Here is a 19,635-nt window from a genome sequence, read left to right on the forward strand (position 1 = left end):
TTCCAGTTCTTCTCGTTCCTGTCGTCTTAAAGCTGAGAGTGTGAGAGCAGACGTTAAATCACAGCAGAGAGGACACACACACAAACACACACACATGTTGTACCTGCTGGGAGTGAGTAAAACTCTTTTTTAAAATCTTTTAATGTTATTTTTAATCCAAACTGTGGTGATGAATGTTTCTTTATCCCAACCCTCAGATCGTTGTCGGCCTCCTCTTCATCATCATGATCTTCTCCAAAGGACTCAAGGAGGTGAGTGAAATCCACCTTACAGTTTTTCTCAGTTGCTTTGGTACATTCCTCCAATCATCCTTGACATTTGCAAGACAGTGAGTGCATTTCTCAAAACAATTCGTACAGATAGCAAAACACCATGGATTACCTGCAAAAGCCAGTACCTTGCTCAAAATCCTGTCTGTTGGGCCTTCATTAGAGAAAGTCAAGATTCACCTGAGAGCAATTTACCAACTCAGGACAGATTTAGAAAAAACAGTCTGATGGAAATGTGCAGAAATAGGACTGACATATTCTGACAACATATTCAACCATTCTGCATATGAAGACTTATGTGATGAACTAATGCCTAAATGATGTGGAGGGTGAGACTATTCAACAGAGACCCATTATAAGACATTTTGATCAACATGACATAAACACTTGGTAATGTAGGAAACAGCTGAGAGTTGTACAGAATCCAAAGCATTTGCAACTTGTTCAAAGAAATGAGAAACTGCTTTTCTGATGTGCACAAGTGACGCAATAATGTGAAGATTGAACAAGTAGTTTTGAGAATTTCGACTCTGTACTGAGATATGTACCAAAGCTGGGCGCTGGTGGCCTAGTGGTCTAAGCGCCCCACATACAGAAGCTACAGTCCTCGTTGCAGGGGTAGTCAGTTTGATTCCCAGCCGGTCGACCATTTCCTGCATGTCTTCCCCCGCTCTCTACTCCCCACATTTCCTGTCTCTCTTCAGCTGTCCTATAAAATATAGGCAAAAAGGCCCAAAAATATAACTTTAGAAATGTACCAAAGTGACTGAGAGAAACTGTAAATCCAACAGAAACTAAAGTGTAATTATTCTAAATGATTTCCTTTAAAGGCGAATCAAAGATCACAGCTCACAGAGTCCTCGTTCAACAAGAGAGTGAGTAACTCTACAGATGTTATTGATCCTCATATGATATCTATCTGAAACATTAATCATATAATCATGATAGGAAAATGATGAAGGGGAATGTGTGTGTGCTGTGTTCTTCAGAGGGATCTGAGCGAGGAGGACGTTCAGCTGCTGGCTCGGATCCTCTCGGTCGGTCTGGTGGACGCTGATCCGAATTATCTCCAACACCTGAAAGAGTTCAGAGACCTGCGAGGAGGATGATCACCTGCACCTTTAATTCATCAGTTTAATATTGATGATTCATCTAATGATGATCATGATAAGAGATGAACCAGGAATACACAGCAAAGCTCTTTATTGAGGTCAAAGGTCACATCAGTAACACATCACCTCAAGGTTTCCTGATACAGGTGTGATATTCAACGATGTTTCACTTCAAACATTCACACATTCTGAAGAATATAGAAAAGAGAATGTTTAGATTTATATTCCTAAAGTATTTTATAATAAGACTCTAAATAACATATTTATCTGGACTCATATTTCACCCTTTACACTCTGCGATACGTATTTATGAAAAACAGAGGCAAACATGTGTGACACTGATGAAAGCAAAATTCTTACAAGCTAGCTAAATGCTACATTTTCATAATGCTGACTCAGACTTATAAAACAAACATAATTTATTACAACATTGTGCTGATAAAACCTTGACTGTTAGACTGAGCTGTGATTAATTTTAATGTTATAATAATAAAATCTTTGTTTTAAGAAAATGAATCTGTTGGTCTTTCTTCAGAGTCAGTTTTAGTTTGAGATGTTTATTTTAGTCAGTTTGTCTACAGGAGGGGACAAATAGGAACAATAACATCCCTAAAACGTGTGTGGTCACAATTTTGAGGATGCAGCACCAAAGACTTTGTTTCTTGCCTCTTGAGTCAGATTTCATATGAAGCATCAATACACAGGAAAAAAAAAACATTCAGCTGAGCGAACGGATAATCAAAATAAAGAAAATCAAACAAAAATAGATAAAAAAGGTCAAAATATAAAAAAACACAGAGACCAGGGACATTTCTTAAGATCCCTGAAAGGAAATAAGACCCTCTTGCTCCTCTGAAGATTAAACTCAATCTCTCCAGTCAATCAGGATTGAACTGATCACTCTGAATTAACTTGAGGAACTCTGGATTAATCTGAGACTATCCAGATTAAAATCAGTCTCTCCAGATGAAACTGAGTCTCTCTAAATTAACTTGAGGCTTTCTGGATTAAACTCAGTCTCTCTGGATTAATCTGATCTCTCTGAATTGAACTGAGTGTATCTGGATTAAGTCTAGTAGTTGTTCTGGATTAAACCAAGTCTCTCCGGAATAAATTGAATCTATCTAGATTAAGCTGAGTCCATCTGGATTAAATTGAGTCTATCTGGATTAAACAGACGCTCTCCAGATTAAACTCAGTCTCTCTGGAAAAAACTGATCTCTCTGAATTTAACTGAGTGTATCTGGATTAAATTTGATCTCGCAAAATTAATCTGAGTCTCTCTGGATTAGAGTGATTCTATCTGGATTAAATTGAGCCTCTCTGAATTGAACTATGTGTATCTGGATTCATTTTAGCCTCTCTGGATTAAACTGATCCCTCTGGATTAAACTGATCCAGAGGGATTAAACAGATTTCTCTGGATTGCAACAAGGCTCTGATGCCTCTGGATTAAACTGAGTGTTTTGGGATTAAACCGAGTCTCTTTCTGGATTAAACTGATCCCTCTGGTTTAAACAGGAGTGTTTTGGGATTTAACCAAGTCTCTCTGGTTCAGACCGAGCTTCTCTTACTCCACAGGATGGCGTTCAGTTTGTGTCCGACCAGGAAGAGCGATGTCACCACAGACATGTTGAAGGCGAAGAAGAAGAGCAGACCAGCTGAGCTGAAATATCCGAGGAGGGGGTACACCCAGATCCCCACGGACACATAGACCCAGACAATCCTGCAGAACCAGTTCAGAGAGAGCATCAGTATCAGTCACAAAGTCTTGTTGTGTCTGAGACAAAGGAATGCAAATATTCAGAAAGTCCAGGCGTCGTCTGAGGGTCAGAACCCAGACCTCAGAGAAGACCTTCCACATGTTCAATGAATCAACAGTGTTTAACAATCAACAAACATCTGAAATATGTTTAATAATAGAGACTGAGCGCTCTCTATTCCCTGAGGTCAGTGAACACATCACTCTGCTCTGTCTGCTGTAACATGAGAACCTGAGTTCATGGTCTCTTCTTCCTCTTGCTGTTTTTAACTCAGAGACTTGTAAACAAAACACCTGACCGACAACATCCCTGCATACATCAACCACAAGACCTCCTTCTTAAAGGGCCGGTACAGACATGAGGCAGTACCACTAGTACTACAACTACAACTGCTACAACTACTTTTACTATTAATACTACTTTAATAACTACTACTACTACTACTACTACTACTACTAATAATAATAATAATACTACTACTACTACTAATAATAATAATAATAATACTACTACTACTACTACTACTACTAATAATAATAATAATAATAAAGCAATAGTAATTATGATAATAATTATAGTAATATGAATAACAGAATAATAATAGTAGTAATAATAGAAATGGTGATCAAAGTGATAATAATAATAATAATAATAATAATAATAATAATAATAATAATAATAATAATAATGATAGTGATACTGTTATAATAATAATATTAATAATAATAATAATCAAAATATTAGTATCATACTAATAAATCAATCAATTAATAAACAAATAAAAACATAGATTAATAATAATAATTATAAAAACATAATTACAATAAGAGTAATAATAATAATAATAATAATAATAGTCATACTTTTAGTTATACTAATAATAACAATGATACAAATAATAGCAATAATAAAAATAATTATTAATATAATAATGAAAATAACAATAATAGCTGTAATAGTAGTAATAATAATGATAGCTATAAACATTAAAATCATAATGAAAATAATAATAATAAGCAGAATAGTTATTTTGCACTCTTTAAAATGTAGCATCTGATCATTTAGAATATTTAAAGCATGAAAATAAAAGTTTGTCAATGATTCTCCTGATGGGAAATTTAGATCAAACACTCACCAGGATAAATAGGCCACACCCACCAGGCCTAACGCTGTGACGGCGTGTTTCCTCTGAGGGTAGACGTGAGGCTGCAGCAGAATCTCTGCGAGTAAAACCGGCAGAACAAACGTGTGCTGAGGAGACAGAATCAACTCGTCATGATCAATGAAGTATTAAACATTAAATATTATTATTAGATATAACATTGAATGTTCTCAGGCGTACAGACCATGGCGTGGTTCATCCAGGGCGGGAAGAAGGTGTCGATGGAAGCCGGGTAGACTAGCTCTCTGTCGTAGGTGAAGATGCTCCAGAAAAGAAGAACGACAAACTGAACGAATCAAACAGAGAGTTCATATTAAACACAACTCTCCTTTCATGATGGACAAAAACCTGACTTATAGAAGACACGTCTCACCGAGCCGACAGGAAACACAAACACGGAGAACAGAAGGTCTCTACATCTGCTCAGAACACTCTCCGGTTTCTCCTGCAGGTCGCTGAGAGCCGCCAGGCCGAAGAAGAACATCTGCAACAGCTGGAACACCAAGACACAGTTCATTACTTACAGTAATATTACACCAGTTTAACTATGGTGATGATCATGTCAGTGAAAGTTAATAACCGTTGTCAAGAGAAGACCAGTTCTCTTAAAGGACCCAGTGATGAGTGTCATTAAGTGGTATACAGAGTCTGGGGCCTTAAGAGTTAACGCAGCAGCATGCCTCCAAACCACATCACCATAATCCAGATAAAAACAGAGCTTCAACATTTTCCTCAGACCACATTCTTACCAGGTTTAAAAAAGTGAGGTACTTCCAGGGTCCTCCATAAACAAAGATTCCAGCGGGTAACTCCTCTCCGTCCTTCGCTGCCAGAGTCTTCACCACGAAGGCATACCAGCAGAACACCGAGACGTGGAACACCTTCCTCAGGGTTAACGTCATAGTTCACTCCAGCTAATGTAAACTAACTCCTGATAGAAACAAAGTCTAATACAAACTGAACTGTTTCCTGAGAGACTGCAGAGGTCCAGTATACTCTGACCAAACCCTATGTCTGAGTTTTCCTGCAGGTCTGAGGTTTCTCAGGCACTGGAGGGTCTTTAGAGCTTAGTGAACTGCAGAACAGGATTAAGCAGACATTTACAGTGGTGTTCAGACAAGAGGCCAACTGTTTGTAGTGACGCACCACATTCACTCTTTCATAACGAACACACAGCAGCACGGGACACGCGGTCAGTTTCATCACACCGAGGTTAAAGCACCGATTGAACAGACACACTGCTGAGTTACATCAGAGGACACGTTCAATTAAAACACACGAGGATTATAAAAGGAAAGGAAATGAGTCAGCTTAGAAAGTACGTCAGTTCAAACTGAAGACTCTTCAGCTGGTCCAAAACGCTGCAGCTGGAGTACTGACTAGAACCAGGAAGAGAGCTGCTCTACTCTGGCTCCCCATAAAATCTAGACTAGAAGTTAAAATCCTTCTTCTGATCTACAAAGCTCTTAATGATCAAACGCCTTTGTACCTTAAAGAGCTCATAGCGCCCTATTACCCCTCTAGAACACTACGCTCCCAACATGCAGGCCTGCTCATCGTACCTAAAGTCTCTAAAAGTAGTATGGGAGGTAGAGCCTTCAGTTATCAGTTACCTCTCCTTTGGAATCATCTACCAGTCAGGGTCCGGGAGGCAGACACCCTCTCTACTTTTAAGAGTAGGCTTCAAACTTTCCTTTATGATAAAGTTTATAGTTAGAGCTGGATCAGGCTTGGACCAGCTCTTAGTTATGCTGCTATAGGCTTAGACTGACACTCTGGGATCCTGTCTTTCCCTCTCTCTCCTCTCTCTGCCTGTCTCTTACTTTAACTCTTCCTGTCACATTAAAGTTACTAACCATAGACCTTTCTGGAGTCCCTGAGCTCCCTTGTCTCGTAGGTTCCTCTGGATCTCTGCTGCTGTGGACGTGCCAGACTCCAGCTGCTACAACTACTACTATCCGTCTCCCCACTATCATCTCTCTCTCTCTCTTCATCTCCCTCTATCCCTCTCTCCAACACGGTCTCAGCAGATGTGTGTCTAACATGAGTCTGGTCCTGCTGGAGGTTTCTGCCTGTTAAAGGAAGTTTGTCCTTGCCACTGTAACTTGCTAAATGCTGCAAAGTGCTCTGCTCATGGTGGATTAAGATGAGATCAGACTGAGTCCTGTCTGGAAGATGGGACTGGATCTGATCCGGTCTTGATGTTAATAATAGAACATAGAGTCCGATCTAGACCTGCTCTGTTTGGAAAGAGTCTGTGGAGAAGGTTTGTTGGGATTTGGCGCAGTAGAAATAAAGATTGATTGATAACATACAGGATTAAAATATTAATTAACATATTATTTTTCATATTCTTGATAAAACTGGAGAAATCAGACAAAAGATCAAAAATGTTTTTTTAAAATGTTTTATTCACAAATGGCGTTTGCTTTCATAAATCCATGGTACAAAGAATTTTAATTATTTTCAAAACAAAATTATATTTTTCTGGTTTAAAAGGGACATTTCCTCAGATTTCTTCATGAAAGGTAATTTTTTTTAATTAAAATTTTGCTCCTGAAAAAATGAGTCATTCAGTGTTGTCAAAAACTATTAAAAAAAATAAAAATAAAATAAAGAAACCATTTTTAAATCTGTTTCACAGTATTTATTTAATAATATATAATTTTTGTGACCTTTGACCTTTGACCTTTGTGACTTTCTGAATGATTTTCAGTGAATAAATAAAAAACTCTTTGATTCACACATATTCATAGTTTATTTCTAATTTTCATTTCTGGTTAAAATAAAGGATAATATTGATTTATTTACAACCGACTGAATGGAGAACATTTTCACAAACTAAAATAATAATATCAAACATCTTGGTTTAATCTGTAAAATGAAAATATATCGTCAGTGTTCGTGACACTCAGATGGATTATTCTTGAAGATTCAAACATTGCACGTTCCCTCTGCAGTCAGTAAACCATGTTTGATCTGTCTGAGTGTTTCCTCTCACAGTGAAACCAGTACACCTTACTGGGACATCAGGTTTGAACTGGTTTATATCAAACACAGTTATTAAAAGGGATCAGGATCATCACTCGTCCTCCTCTCAGCTTCCCGTCCTCATCACTCGTCCTCCTCTCAGCTTCCTGTCCTCATCACTCGTCCTCCTCTCAGCTTCACATCCTCATCACTCGTCCTCCTCTCAGCTTCCTGTCCTCATCACTCCTCTTCCTCTCAGCTTCCTGTCCTCGTCACGGAGCCATCTGTGAAAAGACACTTCATTAAAGGAGGCACTAAAAAACCTGTTTCAACAGTTCTTAGAGATTCAACATGTTCGTACCTCAAACCTGCTGTAAACCCGTCTCTCCTTCCTCATGCTCTGAATCCTCTCCAGCAGTTTGTCCCGCTCCTCGTCGGACTTTGGCGGTGCTCGCCCGAGCCGGATTCCTCTGTCTTTGTCCCTCTTTGCGTTTTTGTCCGCCTCATCTTCCTTCTCGTCGTCCGTGACTGCGGGCTCTTTGGTCGCCTCGTTTCTGTTCTGGCTGTTGGCGGATATCTGCTCCAGGAGCAGCTTGGTGTCGTCCCTCAGGTTGCTGCTCGAGAGAACGTTGGCGGTCGACGAGTGGTATCGAGACTGTGCGGATTTCTTGGACTGAGGAGACGGAGGTTCGTCTGTTTTCTCTGTGGTTTGATCTCCGTTGCTTGAGACCTTATCACCTTCAGGTAGTTCAGACTCTGTGCTGACTTCAGTGTGGGGGTCCGTGTGGGTGTTTTCAGCAGGTACAGGTGAGTCTGAAGGGTCAGTTTCAGGCTCAGTCAGTGTCAGAGTTTCTTCAGATGGCAGCGTTGTGGTTTTGTTTGGATCTGTTGTAGAGGAATGATCAGAAGGGGTTTGAGTTTGGTCCGCCTCAGGGGATAAAACCGTTTCAGTCTCAGGGGGAGAACCGGATCCTGTTTCAGCTGGATGTAAAGGTGTCAGGGGAAGTTCAGAGGGAGGGGTTACTTGGTTTGAAGAATCAGGAGATTCAGGTGTTTGTGACGGGGAGGTTTTGGGAGGATCTGCTGGGCTGCTGGATGGACTGGATTTACTCTTTGGGTCAGGAACATGAGGTAAACAGGGATCAGACAAAGGTGGGCTGATGTGGAGAGTTTCAGGACGCCGGCTGAAGCTTGCTCCTGATTGGGCAACGTTGGAGGGTTCCTCAGAGTTGGTCTTCGCGTCGGACTGATCATGCGGAGAGGAAACAGCTGAAGCGGCGTTCGATGGCGTTAACGAGGAACCAGGAAGTGTGTGAGCTGAGAGAGAGTCACTCCTGGTCGTTTGGGTTGAGTTTGAGGGTGACGGGGTCTCCACTGAGAGAGAGAGTGGACGGGGATCCTGAGAGGTAGAATCCAGGTGTGGGCTTTTGGGGACTTCAGTACTCAGAGCTCTAAAAGGTGCAGCCCTGGTTGGTGTGGGTGGATGAGTGGGGCTCCTCTGAGTCTCAGCAGGACTTGACAGCGCTGGTTCTTCTGGTGCTTCGCCCTCAGGTGATGCTGTTCCTGCAGAGGCATGCAGACTTGCTCCTGATTGGCTGCTCTTCAACTTGTTCTGCTCTGAGTCAGTTGGAACTTGGCTTCCTTTGTCTTCAGAGCTCTGGGGTTTTTTGAGATGGGTCTGATCTTGAGGATCTAAACCTTGGCTCACACACTTTGGTGATTCTGTCGCCTCTTTTTTCCCAGCATCCTCTGCAGCAGCCTTTTTCCCAGATGAAGGATGGGGCGTTGAAGTATCAGTCGTAGTCTCTGAGGTGTCCTTTGGTACGTCTCCCTCCTCTTTCACAGTTTGGGAATTTGCAGCCACCTTGTCTTTGTTCTTTTCAGCCTCTGCAGCCTTCGCCGCTCTGCGCTTTGCTGCCATCTCTTTGAAAAACATGAGCCTCATATCCGGATCGTTCATATCTACCTGAAGAGGATCAGAGGGGAAAGGTTGGGGCTGTTGTTCTGGTTGTGTTGGTGGTACTGGTTGATCAGTTTTAGCCTCTGCACCCTTATCTGAAGGATCCTTTGACGGTTTGTCCTTCTCCGAGTCTTCCTGGTCCGCTTTGGTTGAGTCTGTGGCCGCGCTGTCTAAAGAGGACTTCACATAACGGCTCCATTCAATAGGCTCTCTGGGAGTAGTCCTCCTTTGACCAAACATCTGAGACATGTAGGGAACTTTCTTCTGCTCGGACTCAGTCTTGTCACCGTCTTCGTCCTGTTGGCCTGGAGCAGTTTTTGGATCTTGAGCAGGGTTCTGCTGATCCAGAGAGCTGAAGATCAGAGACGACCTTAACCTGGAGGTCCTCTGGACCGTTGCGTTGTACTTCCTGCGGAATGACTCCTCCCTTTGAAGGGCTTTGGGTTCCTTTGGCTCTGCCTCCTCCATCTTTTCCCCTTCAGTCGTGGACGATGACTCTGAAGGGGACCGGGTTGATTTGGGTTCTGGAGTGGGGTCTTCCGCAGGTTTCTTTGGCGGCTCTCTGGCTGAGGTTTTGGTGTAACTCTGCATCTGACTCGCCCTGGGCATGGCAGGAATCTTAAACTCTCTGACATTAGGGATTTTAGCGACCCGTACATCTGGTCCTGGTGCTGTTTGTTGAATGGGGTTGGACTGATCCTCAAAAGGATCTGGTGCGTTAGGTGGCGTTGAAGGCAGCCCGTCGTCGTCTGGATTATCGTGCGCACTGAGGAACGAGCTGATCCTCCACTTTCTCAGCCCTCGTTTCACCGTGGGGTCCTTTCGGTCCGGGTTGGTCTCTAAGAGGAAGTGTTTCTGATCGCTCTGGTTTGAAGGGGTCGGGGATGTTTGGCAGACATACGGTTGGCCTAAGCTCTGTCTCCTGGGCTGTGAGCCAAACGGGGAATCTACTCCAGGGGGGATTTTCTCTGAACCCTGGTCAAAGTTTCTGGTAGATGATAAAAAGTTGAGAACAGGGTCAAAGTTCTCATGAGTATCTAGGTCTGGTGGTAAACCAGGATCAGAGTATTGATCAGATGAACGAAAGTCTTGGCCACAGAATCTGTCATGGCCGTAATCTGCGTCCCTCCCTGGTCCTGGATAAGGCTGCTGTCCCCTGTGAAACGGATGCCCCTGGCTCTCAGGCTCTGGCGCCCCCTGTGGCTGCATGAACGGGTATGAGTACCGACCATGACCCCCTTCAGCGTAACTGTGGCGTTTGAAAGCAGGGTTTTCCATCATTTGCTTTCTTGAGGCGCTCTGATCAAAAGATGGATCCATGCGTGACCTGCCGTACACATCCCCCGAGCCGTACGGGGCTTCCTGTCTTTTAAGAGGCGCCATCCTCCAATCCAGATCTGTCCGGTCATCGTGGGAACGCTTCGCCCAGTCGTCTGGGTGAGGCGTGTCCAGTGAGAGGAACTTCCGAGGCTCTCTGTAGAGCAGAGGTTTCCTCTTCTGTAAAGGGTTAAAGTCGTCCATCGGAGGGTTCACGTTGTCCAGCACCAGCGGCTCCGACTGAGCAAACAGAATACGAAACTCTTCATCGAAGGTGGAGACCAGCTGTCCCAGGAACAGGTGAGCCATGCAGCGGTGGAGTTTTTCATACGACCACATGAAGCTGTAAAAAGAGGAACATGTTTCATCAAACATCAAACATCCATATAAATATTAACTCATGACACAGATCCAGGTATGATGACACACAGTGAAGCAATTTCCTGTCTCTCCCTTTCAGGTGACTCACCTGTAGTTTCCACTCAGCACCGCCCTGCAGTCCGTCAGCAGGAAGCGATCCATCATCTGACCTTTGAAGGATTTCCCAGAGCGGCAGTGATACGTGATCCCGGAGACCGTCCTCACACGCAGAAACTGCAAACACACTTTAGACCATCATTATTATGAAAGACACACTAAGCCAGCTGAGACTACACCTTCACCTGAGGGGGAGCTTGTTTCAAACCGTCAGTACAGAAACAACAAAACACCTGGAGGAACATCTCCAGCTAATGAGGTTAATTATTTTATTTATTCATTCTCTCCCAACATGCAGGCCTGCTCATCGCACCTGAAGTCTCTAAAAGTAGTATGGGAGGTAGAGCCTTCAGTTATCAGGCCCCTCTCCTTTGGAATCATCTACCAGTCAGGGTCCGGGAGGCAGACACCCTCTCTACTTTGAAGAGTAGGCTTCAAACTTTCCTTTTTGATAAAGCTTATAGTTAGAGCTGGATCAGGCTTGGACCAGGTCTTAGTTATGCGCTATAAGCTTAGACTGACACTCTGGGATCCTGTCTTTCCCTCTCTCTCCTCTCTCTGCCTGTCTCTCACTTTAACTCTTCCTGTCCCATTAAAGTTCCTAACCATAGACCTTTCTGGAGTCCCTGAGCTCCCTTGTCTCTGGGTTCCTCTGGATCTCCTCTCTCCTTATCTCCTCTCTCCTTAGATCCTTTCTCCTCAGCTCCTCTCTCCTAGTCTCTTCTATCCTTATCGCCTCTCTCCTTATCTCCTCAGCTCCTCTCTCCTTATCTCCTCTCTCCTCAGCTCCTCTCTCCTTATCTCCTCGATCCTCAGCTCCTCTATCCTCAGCTCCTTTCTCCTTATTTCCTCTTTCCTTATCTCCTTTCTCTCCTTATCTCTTACTTTAACTCTTCCTGTCACATTAAAGTTACTAACCTTTCTGGAGTCCCTGAGCTCCCTTGTCTCGTAGGTTCCTCTGGATCTCTGCTGCTGTGGACGTGCCAGACTCCAGCTGCTACAACTACTACTATCTGTCTCTCCACTATCATCTCTCTCTCTCTTCATCTCCCTCTATCCCTCTCTCCAACACGGTCTCAGCAGATGTGTGTCTAACATGCCTGTTAAAGGAAGTTTGTCCTTGCCACTGTAACTTGCTAAATGCTGCAAAGTGCTCTGCTCATGGTGGATTAAGATGAGATCAGACTGAGTCCTGTCTGTAAGATGGGACTGGATCTGATCCGGTCTTGATGTTGGGTTTGTAACATCCACGTCTGTCTCTATGAACACTGAAGATGAATAGTGAATCCTCTATTGACCGTTGTTAACTCACCTGGAGGTTCTGCAGGTCGACTCTGCAGTTGGTCACCATGTTGACGAAGTGATGGACGTTCTCTTTGTCTAACAGGATGTAAACAGCAACGTTCCTCATCGCAGCGCCGACGACATCCGCAAATATGTCGACATCAGTAAACATGTCCATCGCTATGGCAATCACCTGAGGACGACACAAAATAAAACCATAAAGAGAACGTCAACGATCTTTGCAGCATTAATAAACATGTTTACAGTCTGGTCCAAAAAACAGCTTAGCTCTATGTAGATAATCTCTCTATCGGCACACACTGTACGGGGGTGAATTTCTTTCTAACGTGACGGTTCAGAAGATATTAAGATTACGAGTTTTTGCCCAAATAAGGACATGGCTGACTTGACTGACAGGCAGGAGCACATAGCTGTTGGCTAGGACGCTCAAACCCCGCCCCTTTACGTCACACTCTGCCTGGTTGACTTCAGCATTTCCAATATGGCTGCCGCCGATGATTGGCTTCAAAACAGCGCTCAGGAACAGATGGGTGACGTCACGGATACTACGTCCATTATTTATACAGTCTATGTCTACAACACAAACGACATCATCCTCATCAACAACAATATCCCACGGTATTAATGACACTAACATCATCATCATCATCATCAACAAGACCAACGCCATCATCGTCAACAACAAAAACATCATTATCATCATCACCAACAACAACAATAAGAACAGTAACAACATAAAAACTTCACCTACAACATCACAACAACAACAACAACAACAACATCATAAAGAACAGTAATGACATCACCAACAAAAACATAAACAACAACACCAACAATATTACCAACACCAACAAAAAACCCTCAGACAACAATTACAACACAAAACGAATGATGTCACTGAGTAAGAGGTAAACACAGACAGGTAACTTTACCTGATGGGCGTTCTTGATGAGCCTCCTCGCCTGCTCTTTGATGCTCGGCATGTTGGTTTCGGGAGGGTTGACCAGGGTTGTGACCTCAGTGGGTCCGATAAAGTGATGGATCTGAGGCCAGCCCAGGTCCAGACCTGGGGCGTCCAGGTCCGAGTGGAGGGGCCAGTACGTATCCGATGATCCATCATCGCCCCCCTCCTGGTAACAGTGTTCAGGTTGATCTCTGTGCTGAGGGAGTCGAACCGACCCCTGAATATACTCTATCTCTGCCGAGGACAGGAAGTCCACCACGTCCGCCTTCTGGAGGAATTGATAGTACCCATCCAGGTCTTCTTCCACCAGGGCATCTACTCCCAAACGGTACTCCTCTCTGTAGTGAGGCGGGAGGTAGTTCGGATCCAGAGGGTTGTCCCCTGCAGAGGAACACTGAGAGCGCCGGGCCATCCTGCAGGGGGCGGAGCCAAAATAAAGTATATGAGTATACATACATGATACATCACATATATGTGTTAGCTAGCTTTCTAACCAATCACAGGGCTGCGTTAAATACTTCATTCTGATTGAAGGAAACAGAGACAGTGAGGGATGTTCAAACACGAGGAGCTGAGAGAACGAGACGTCTAATAAACTGAAGACACGAAGAATCACATCATGGAACAGTTTGTTTAATATTTATTGTTAATTGTTACCCGGCTCTCTAACTGATCTTCTGTCTGTGTAAGATGCTTGATTCTGATTGGTCCAAACCCCTTGACGATGTCATTAACTTTCACTAACATGAACACTACCAGAGACAAACTGATCACACGTCATGTCAAATCAATGAAGAGAGTTCAAGTATTTGGAACTGATCTCTATGGAGCAAGCAGCATCAGCACTTGTAGATCCAGGCAGTGGCCACAGAGGCTCTTTGAATTTTATTATATCAGTGTTAGATAAAAGGCCTTGATGACTCATTGATACTTGAGTTTTAAACCCCATCAATTTTTTGAATGAACATGAATGTATACATTTTATTTTTATTTTTTTTCTTCAATTTTCTATCTCTTTATCTATACACTGAACAATATCTACGCTCCACCCCTTGCTCCCAAGTCTTGTCCTGTTGTAGGTTATCACATGTTTATTTTGTTTGTATATTTGTTTGTTTGTTTAGACCTTGTCCAGTCAGAGTTGTGTTGCTGTATTATAATTTTGTGTAATAAAAAAAATTAAAAATGTAAAGAGTTCAGACACATTTAGCTTCTCCTTTTTGATAATCCACCACAACAGGCAGATGAGAATCCATCACCATGGAACGCTAACTCATGAGGAATCACTGGGACTATTTTTAAAAACTGTAAACATAAATCACTTTAGATGAATAAAATCATCCATGTTTCTAACAACATGTTTGTGTCTGAAGTTAGTAGTTGAGTAATAAGCGGGATGATGTGTGGTTAGGAGGAAGTTGTGGGAATAGAATCCAGACAGGGTGAGACATGACTCTATTTCCCGTAACCATACATTATCCCTTACATATTTACTCTATCAGGTTATATCATCATTATTATCTCAGCATGTGGATCTCAGCTGCTGCAGCTCTGTTCAGTCAGAGGCTGCGCTGAAAGGGTTAAATTCTTTGTGTGTAACAGAATGAAGTCAGTCTAACCTCAGGGAACAGTGATGGGTGTGGCTCCTCTGTAAAAACTCAACCAACTTTCAAACTTGTAACATGAACACTTCTGCTTATAGAGGATTCAACCGAGCAGGAAATAAAACTTCAGATTAAAGTTTCAAACACAGACAGACACACAATCTGAGAAAACAACACAACTTAATCTGCTGAGTGTCTGAAATCAAACAGCTGCTGACACACACACAGATACAAAACACACACAAACACACACACACACACACAGATACAAAACACACACACACACACACACACACACACAGATAAAAACACACACTCTACCTTTATTCACAGATTCACTACAGACACAGTATGCTGCCAGTGTTTCCATGATCTTCCTCACATGTTAGTCTTCATAGAAAGCCCTCACATGTTAGTCTGCACATCGGATTAAACCCGGTCTGTGTCGGGAACAGGCCCGACCCTGAGCTGGACTCACCCGGCTGCGGATCTCTCCTCAGAGTCCTCCTGGGTTAGACTTTGAGCTCCTCATGTCCCCGGGACTCTGCCCTCTCTGTGCCGCTCCTCTCTCCGGTGGGACTCGATCAAAGTTACTGTTTCTTCACCTGACAAACCAGTTTGTTGTCACGCTGCAGGCATGTCAGAGAGAGACAGGAAGAGAGAGAGAGAGAGAGAGGAAGTGAGAGGAAGAAGAGAGAGAGAGAGAGAGAGAGAGAGAGAGAGAGAGAGAGAGAGAGAGAGAAACTGTGTTTTCCTTTGATGGTAATCTGACTGAAAATAGAAATCCGTGATGAAGTGTGTGCACTCAGGTGAAGGAGAAGAAAACTGAGAAGAAAGAGAGGCGAAGAAGGGGAAGAGGGGAAAGAAGAGAAGAAGTAAAAGGGGACAATCTCTGTTTGTTTCCACAGACTCCTCCCAAAACAAACAGAGGAGGAGACAAAGAAGCAAACAGGGTTTATAGAAACACAGAGACAGGGGATTGTTACACTGGTTACAACATACAACACAACATATAACACAACATACAACACAACAAACAACACAACATACAACACAACATACAACACAACAAACAACTTTACAAACATCACACAACTTTACAAACAGCATACGACTTTACAAAGAGCATACAACTTTACAAACAACTTTACAAACAACTTTACAAACAACTTTACAAACAACTTTACAAACAACTTTACAAAGAGCATACGACTTTACAAACAACTTTACAAAGAGCATACAACTTTACAAACAACTTTACAAACAACTTTACAAAGAGCATACAACTTTACAAACAACTTTACAAAGAGCATACAACTTTACAAACAACTTTACAAAGAGCATACAACTTTACAAACAACTTTACAAAGAGCATACAACTTTACAAACAACTTTACAAAGAGCATACAACTTTACAAACAACTTTACAAAGAGCATACAACTTTACAAACAACTTTACAAAGAGCATACAACTTTACAAAGAGCATACAACTTTACAAAGAGCATACAACTTTACAAAGAGCAAATAACTTTACAAAGAGCATACAACTTTACAAACAGCATATAACATACGACTTGGATGTGTTTCTAACATGAGTCTGGTCCTGCTGGAGGTTTCTGCCTGTTAAAGGAAGTTTGTCCTTGCCACTGTAACTTGCTAAATGCTGCAAAGTGCTCTGCTCATGGTGGATTAAGATGAGATCAGACTGAGTCCTGTCTGTAAGATGGGACTGGATCTTATCCGGTCTTGATGTTTGGCCTTTGTTAATAGTAATTATGTAACATGTTGTGTTTAAGGGGGACTTGTACATTAGATATGGATCTGTATTTGCAGCGTGATGTTTAAAGGATGCTGTAGATGAAGCGGGATGCAGTTATTTTTACTCACAGGATTTCTCGCTCTATTGTTCTGTTTCCCGCAGCGCGTCCTGGAAAGTCATTGAATGTCCTGAAATGTCTCAGGGGAGGCATCAGGTCGGGGGGATAAAGTGAAATCCCATCTGGACTTAATGGAAGCTATAGGAAGTTTAATGACATCATAGTGACATCACTCTGAGGTTCAGGAAGAGGCCTCTCAGAGCTGAGTGAGCAGGTCACCTGGTTTCTGTTTCATTCATAACTCAGACTCAGGATGAAAACAGAGGACTGAAACAAACTGAGCTTCATTCCTCATGTGCTCAGTTTTCATGGCAGCAGATCTGAGTCTGACCTGCTCTATGAACCTGAAATCAAAGAAACTGCGTGTCACGGCACTGAGCTCATTCTGCCCGAGGGCAAACTGCAGACTTTACCTAAAGAGGGAGAGAACAGCACTTTGTTTTCCTTCATTACATCTCTCTGAGCTTCGTCTCCTGAACCGAATCCTCCACAGAGAGGCTGATAGGAACACAGAGAGGCATGTGACCCACAGGTATGCGACTGAGTGTCTGTGGTCGGGGATTACACACCCACTCAGAGTGGAGGACATACTGAGGAGAGCAGAGACACTGAACAAACAATGAGGGAACCAAGAGTTTGTGTCTTCACATTTTTAAGATGTTAACGAGGCAGAGACTCTGAAGAAAAATATTAAATGGAAAAAAATATATTAAAATAGTACATATAATACTACTATTACTACTACTTATAAAAATAAACAGATAATAATAATAATATACAAAAATAATAATAATAACAATGAAACGTATAATAATAATAATGATATGAATCGCAATATTAATTAAACTGGTAATAATAATATTAATATGTATAATAATAATGATAATTATAATAATAATAAGTTAAGATAAATGAAGAATAATCCTAATAATAATAATGTTAGAACAGTAGTGAAAAAGCATAAAAGTAACAACATCTATAATAATAATGATAATAATAATATTTATTATCAATGATGTTATTATTTATTAATATTTCTGTATTTAAAACTATTATTATTTTCATTACTTTTTATCATGTTATTATTATTATTATTATTACAAATATTATTATTATTATTATTTAATATTATTGTTGTTATTATTAGCATAATATTTATTGTTGTTGTCGTTTTGTTATCATAATTATCATTAATATAGTTGTTATTGTATCTGTATTGTATATTATTATTATTATTATTATTTATATTATTATTATTATTATTGTTATTATTAGTATTTTTTTTATCTCTGCTCCTGATCCATTGTAATGCATTCCTAAAGTCTTCCTGTATATTTATCATTATTATGATTTTATTAGTCGTTGAATTACTATTATTAACATTGTGGTTGCTGACTTACCATAGACTGTATACAATGACTTACACTACAGGAATTACTCTAAATTGTTGTTGTTATTATTGTTATTTATATCATGAGGTCATCAATAGGAGGAGCTTTGTTTATGGTTTATGCTGAACCACAAACTACCACATTATTTACCCTGAGAAGAAGAGAACATCATAATAAAAACCCCTCCTGTTTATAATTTATAGATAAGACATTGTATGTTTATTTTTTTCATGATCTCTTTTCTTACATCTCTTCTCTTATACTTCATGTATTAACTCTACACATGTTTATTAAGTCATTATATGAAATGTTAAAGTCCAGTTAAACTCCAGTTCGGCAGGTGGCGCTAACACCGGAAAGAGTTTCATAAAACAGAACGAAGAAGAAGAAGATCCGCCGGAAGCATCAAAGATCGTGTATTTATCAAGATGAAACACTTTGTGGAGAATAATGAGAGACTAAAACACTTTAATGTAACAAAAGTCTCAGATCACATCAGATGATTAATTCTCTGTGACTTCAGGTGAGTCTGTGAGGAGGAGCAGGAGAGCTTCAGTCAGTGATGGAGGACTCAGAGACATGAAGAGTTCTGATCTTTGATTTCAGGAGCAGAGTGAGACCTCTCTTCATTAACTCAGCTCTGAAGACAACATGGCGCCAGATTCCTGTCCCTGGTTACCATAGACACAATAAAGGGTTATTTTATATGTCTCTTTATATGTCTATGCAGGTTTCAGTCCTGTGTGTAGTAGCAGGTAGCATCAGGTAGCAGCACGTGAGCCTCTTCCTCCTCCAGGTGTCTTCCCTCTCTCACGTGAGGCTCAACGAGCAACATGGCGGGAACGATCCGGAGGCTCGAGGAGACCGTGGTGAACCGCATCGCCGCGGGAGAGGTGATCCAGAGACCCGCCAACTGCGTCAAAGAGCTGATGGAGAACTGGTACACTAAATACACAAGGACTGCTACACACTGCTGCTACACAACTACACTACAGACTGTTACACAAGAACTGCTACACACAGCTACTACACAACTACACAACAAACTGTTACACAAGTACTACTACACAACTAAACAAAACACAACAAACAACACAAACTACAAACAACACAATAAACTGTTACACAAGAACTGCTACACACTGCTGCTACACAACTAAACAACAAACTGTTACACAAGTACTACACAACTAAAAAAAACACAACAAACTACACAACTACACAACACAATAAACTGTTACACAAGTACTGCTACACACTGCTGATACACAACTACTGCTACACAACAAACTGTTACACAAGTACTACTACACAACTAAACAAACTGTCACACGCTACTACACAACATACTGATACACAAGTACTGCTACACACTGCTACACAACAAACTGTTACACTACTACACAACAGACTGTTACACAAGTACTGCTACACACAGCTACTACACAACAAACTGATACACA

At 41.6% G+C, this 19,635-nt stretch overlaps 3 protein-coding genes across 4 annotated transcripts in view; 1 reads left to right on the plus strand and 2 right to left on the minus strand.

The window, feature by feature from the left end:
- Positions 1-2,918: 2,918 nt before the first annotated feature.
- LOC117811801 (androgen-dependent TFPI-regulating protein) lies at positions 2,919-5,208 on the minus strand. Its single transcript, XM_034682276.1, has 5 exons — positions 5,056-5,208; positions 4,680-4,799; positions 4,491-4,592; positions 4,280-4,395; positions 2,919-3,107 (listed from the first exon to the last, which is right to left on the minus strand). The coding sequence occupies exons 1-5, from the start codon at positions 5,206-5,208 to the stop codon at positions 2,936-2,938; spliced, it is 663 nt and encodes a 220-aa protein (XP_034538167.1). The 3' UTR covers positions 2,919-2,935.
- Positions 5,209-7,045: 1,837 nt separating this feature from the next.
- On the minus strand, positions 7,046-15,567 carry fam83ha (family with sequence similarity 83 member Ha). 2 transcript variants are annotated; one of them, XM_034682702.1, is made up of 7 exons: positions 15,382-15,567; positions 13,268-13,712; positions 12,343-12,507; positions 11,023-11,147; positions 7,638-10,896; positions 7,545-7,560; positions 7,046-7,416 (listed from the first exon to the last, which is right to left on the minus strand). In XM_034682702.1, exons 2-6 carry the CDS (start codon positions 13,709-13,711, stop codon positions 7,549-7,551), a joined length of 4,005 nt encoding a protein of 1,334 aa, XP_034538593.1. In that variant the 5' UTR covers position 13,712; positions 15,382-15,567; the 3' UTR covers positions 7,046-7,416; positions 7,545-7,548. The 2 variants fall into 2 exon arrangements, with proteins under 2 accessions (XP_034538593.1, XP_034538592.1); XM_034682701.1 differs by having other exon boundaries at positions 7,046-7,560.
- A 3,056-nt stretch (positions 15,568-18,623) lies between these two features.
- mlh1 (mutL homolog 1, colon cancer, nonpolyposis type 2 (E. coli)) overlaps positions 18,624-19,635 on the plus strand; it is an 8,159-nt gene continuing 7,147 nt past the window's right edge. Inside the window, exon 1 of the mRNA XM_034682062.1 lies at positions 18,624-19,112. Within this exon, the coding sequence (XP_034537953.1) occupies positions 19,006-19,112 (107 nt within the window). The 5' untranslated portion in view covers positions 18,624-19,005. The remainder of the gene's footprint in view (positions 19,113-19,635) is intronic.

The sequence above is a fragment of the Notolabrus celidotus genome, chromosome 4 (assembly GCF_009762535.1).
Source record: "Notolabrus celidotus isolate fNotCel1 chromosome 4, fNotCel1.pri, whole genome shotgun sequence".
NCBI classification, from domain to species: Eukaryota; Metazoa; Chordata; class Actinopteri; order Labriformes; family Labridae; genus Notolabrus; species Notolabrus celidotus.

Excerpts from the sequence above, each read along its gene's own strand:
- LOC117811801 (XM_034682276.1), bottom strand. The coding sequence starts at position 5,208 with ATGACGTTAACCCTGAGGAAGGTGTTCCACGTCTCGGTGTTCTGCTGG. Across the intron at positions 4,593-4,679 it reads TTGTGTTTCCTGTCGGCTCG|TTTGTCGTTCTTCTTTTCTG; the intron begins GTGAGACGTGTC and ends TGATTCGTTCAG. Across the intron at positions 3,108-4,279 it reads GGTGTGGCCTATTTATCCTG|GATTGTCTGGGTCTATGTGT; the intron begins GTGAGTGTTTGA and ends CTGGTTCTGCAG.
- fam83ha (XM_034682702.1), bottom strand. The coding sequence starts at position 13,711 with ATGGCCCGGCGCTCTCAGTGTTCCTCTGCAGGGGACAACCCTCTGGAT. Across the intron at positions 12,508-13,267 it reads TCATCAAGAACGCCCATCAG|GTGATTGCCATAGCGATGGA; the intron begins GTAAAGTTACCT and ends TGTCGTCCTCAG. Across the intron at positions 11,148-12,342 it reads TCGACCTGCAGAACCTCCAG|TTTCTGCGTGTGAGGACGGT; the intron begins GTGAGTTAACAA and ends GTGTGTTTGCAG.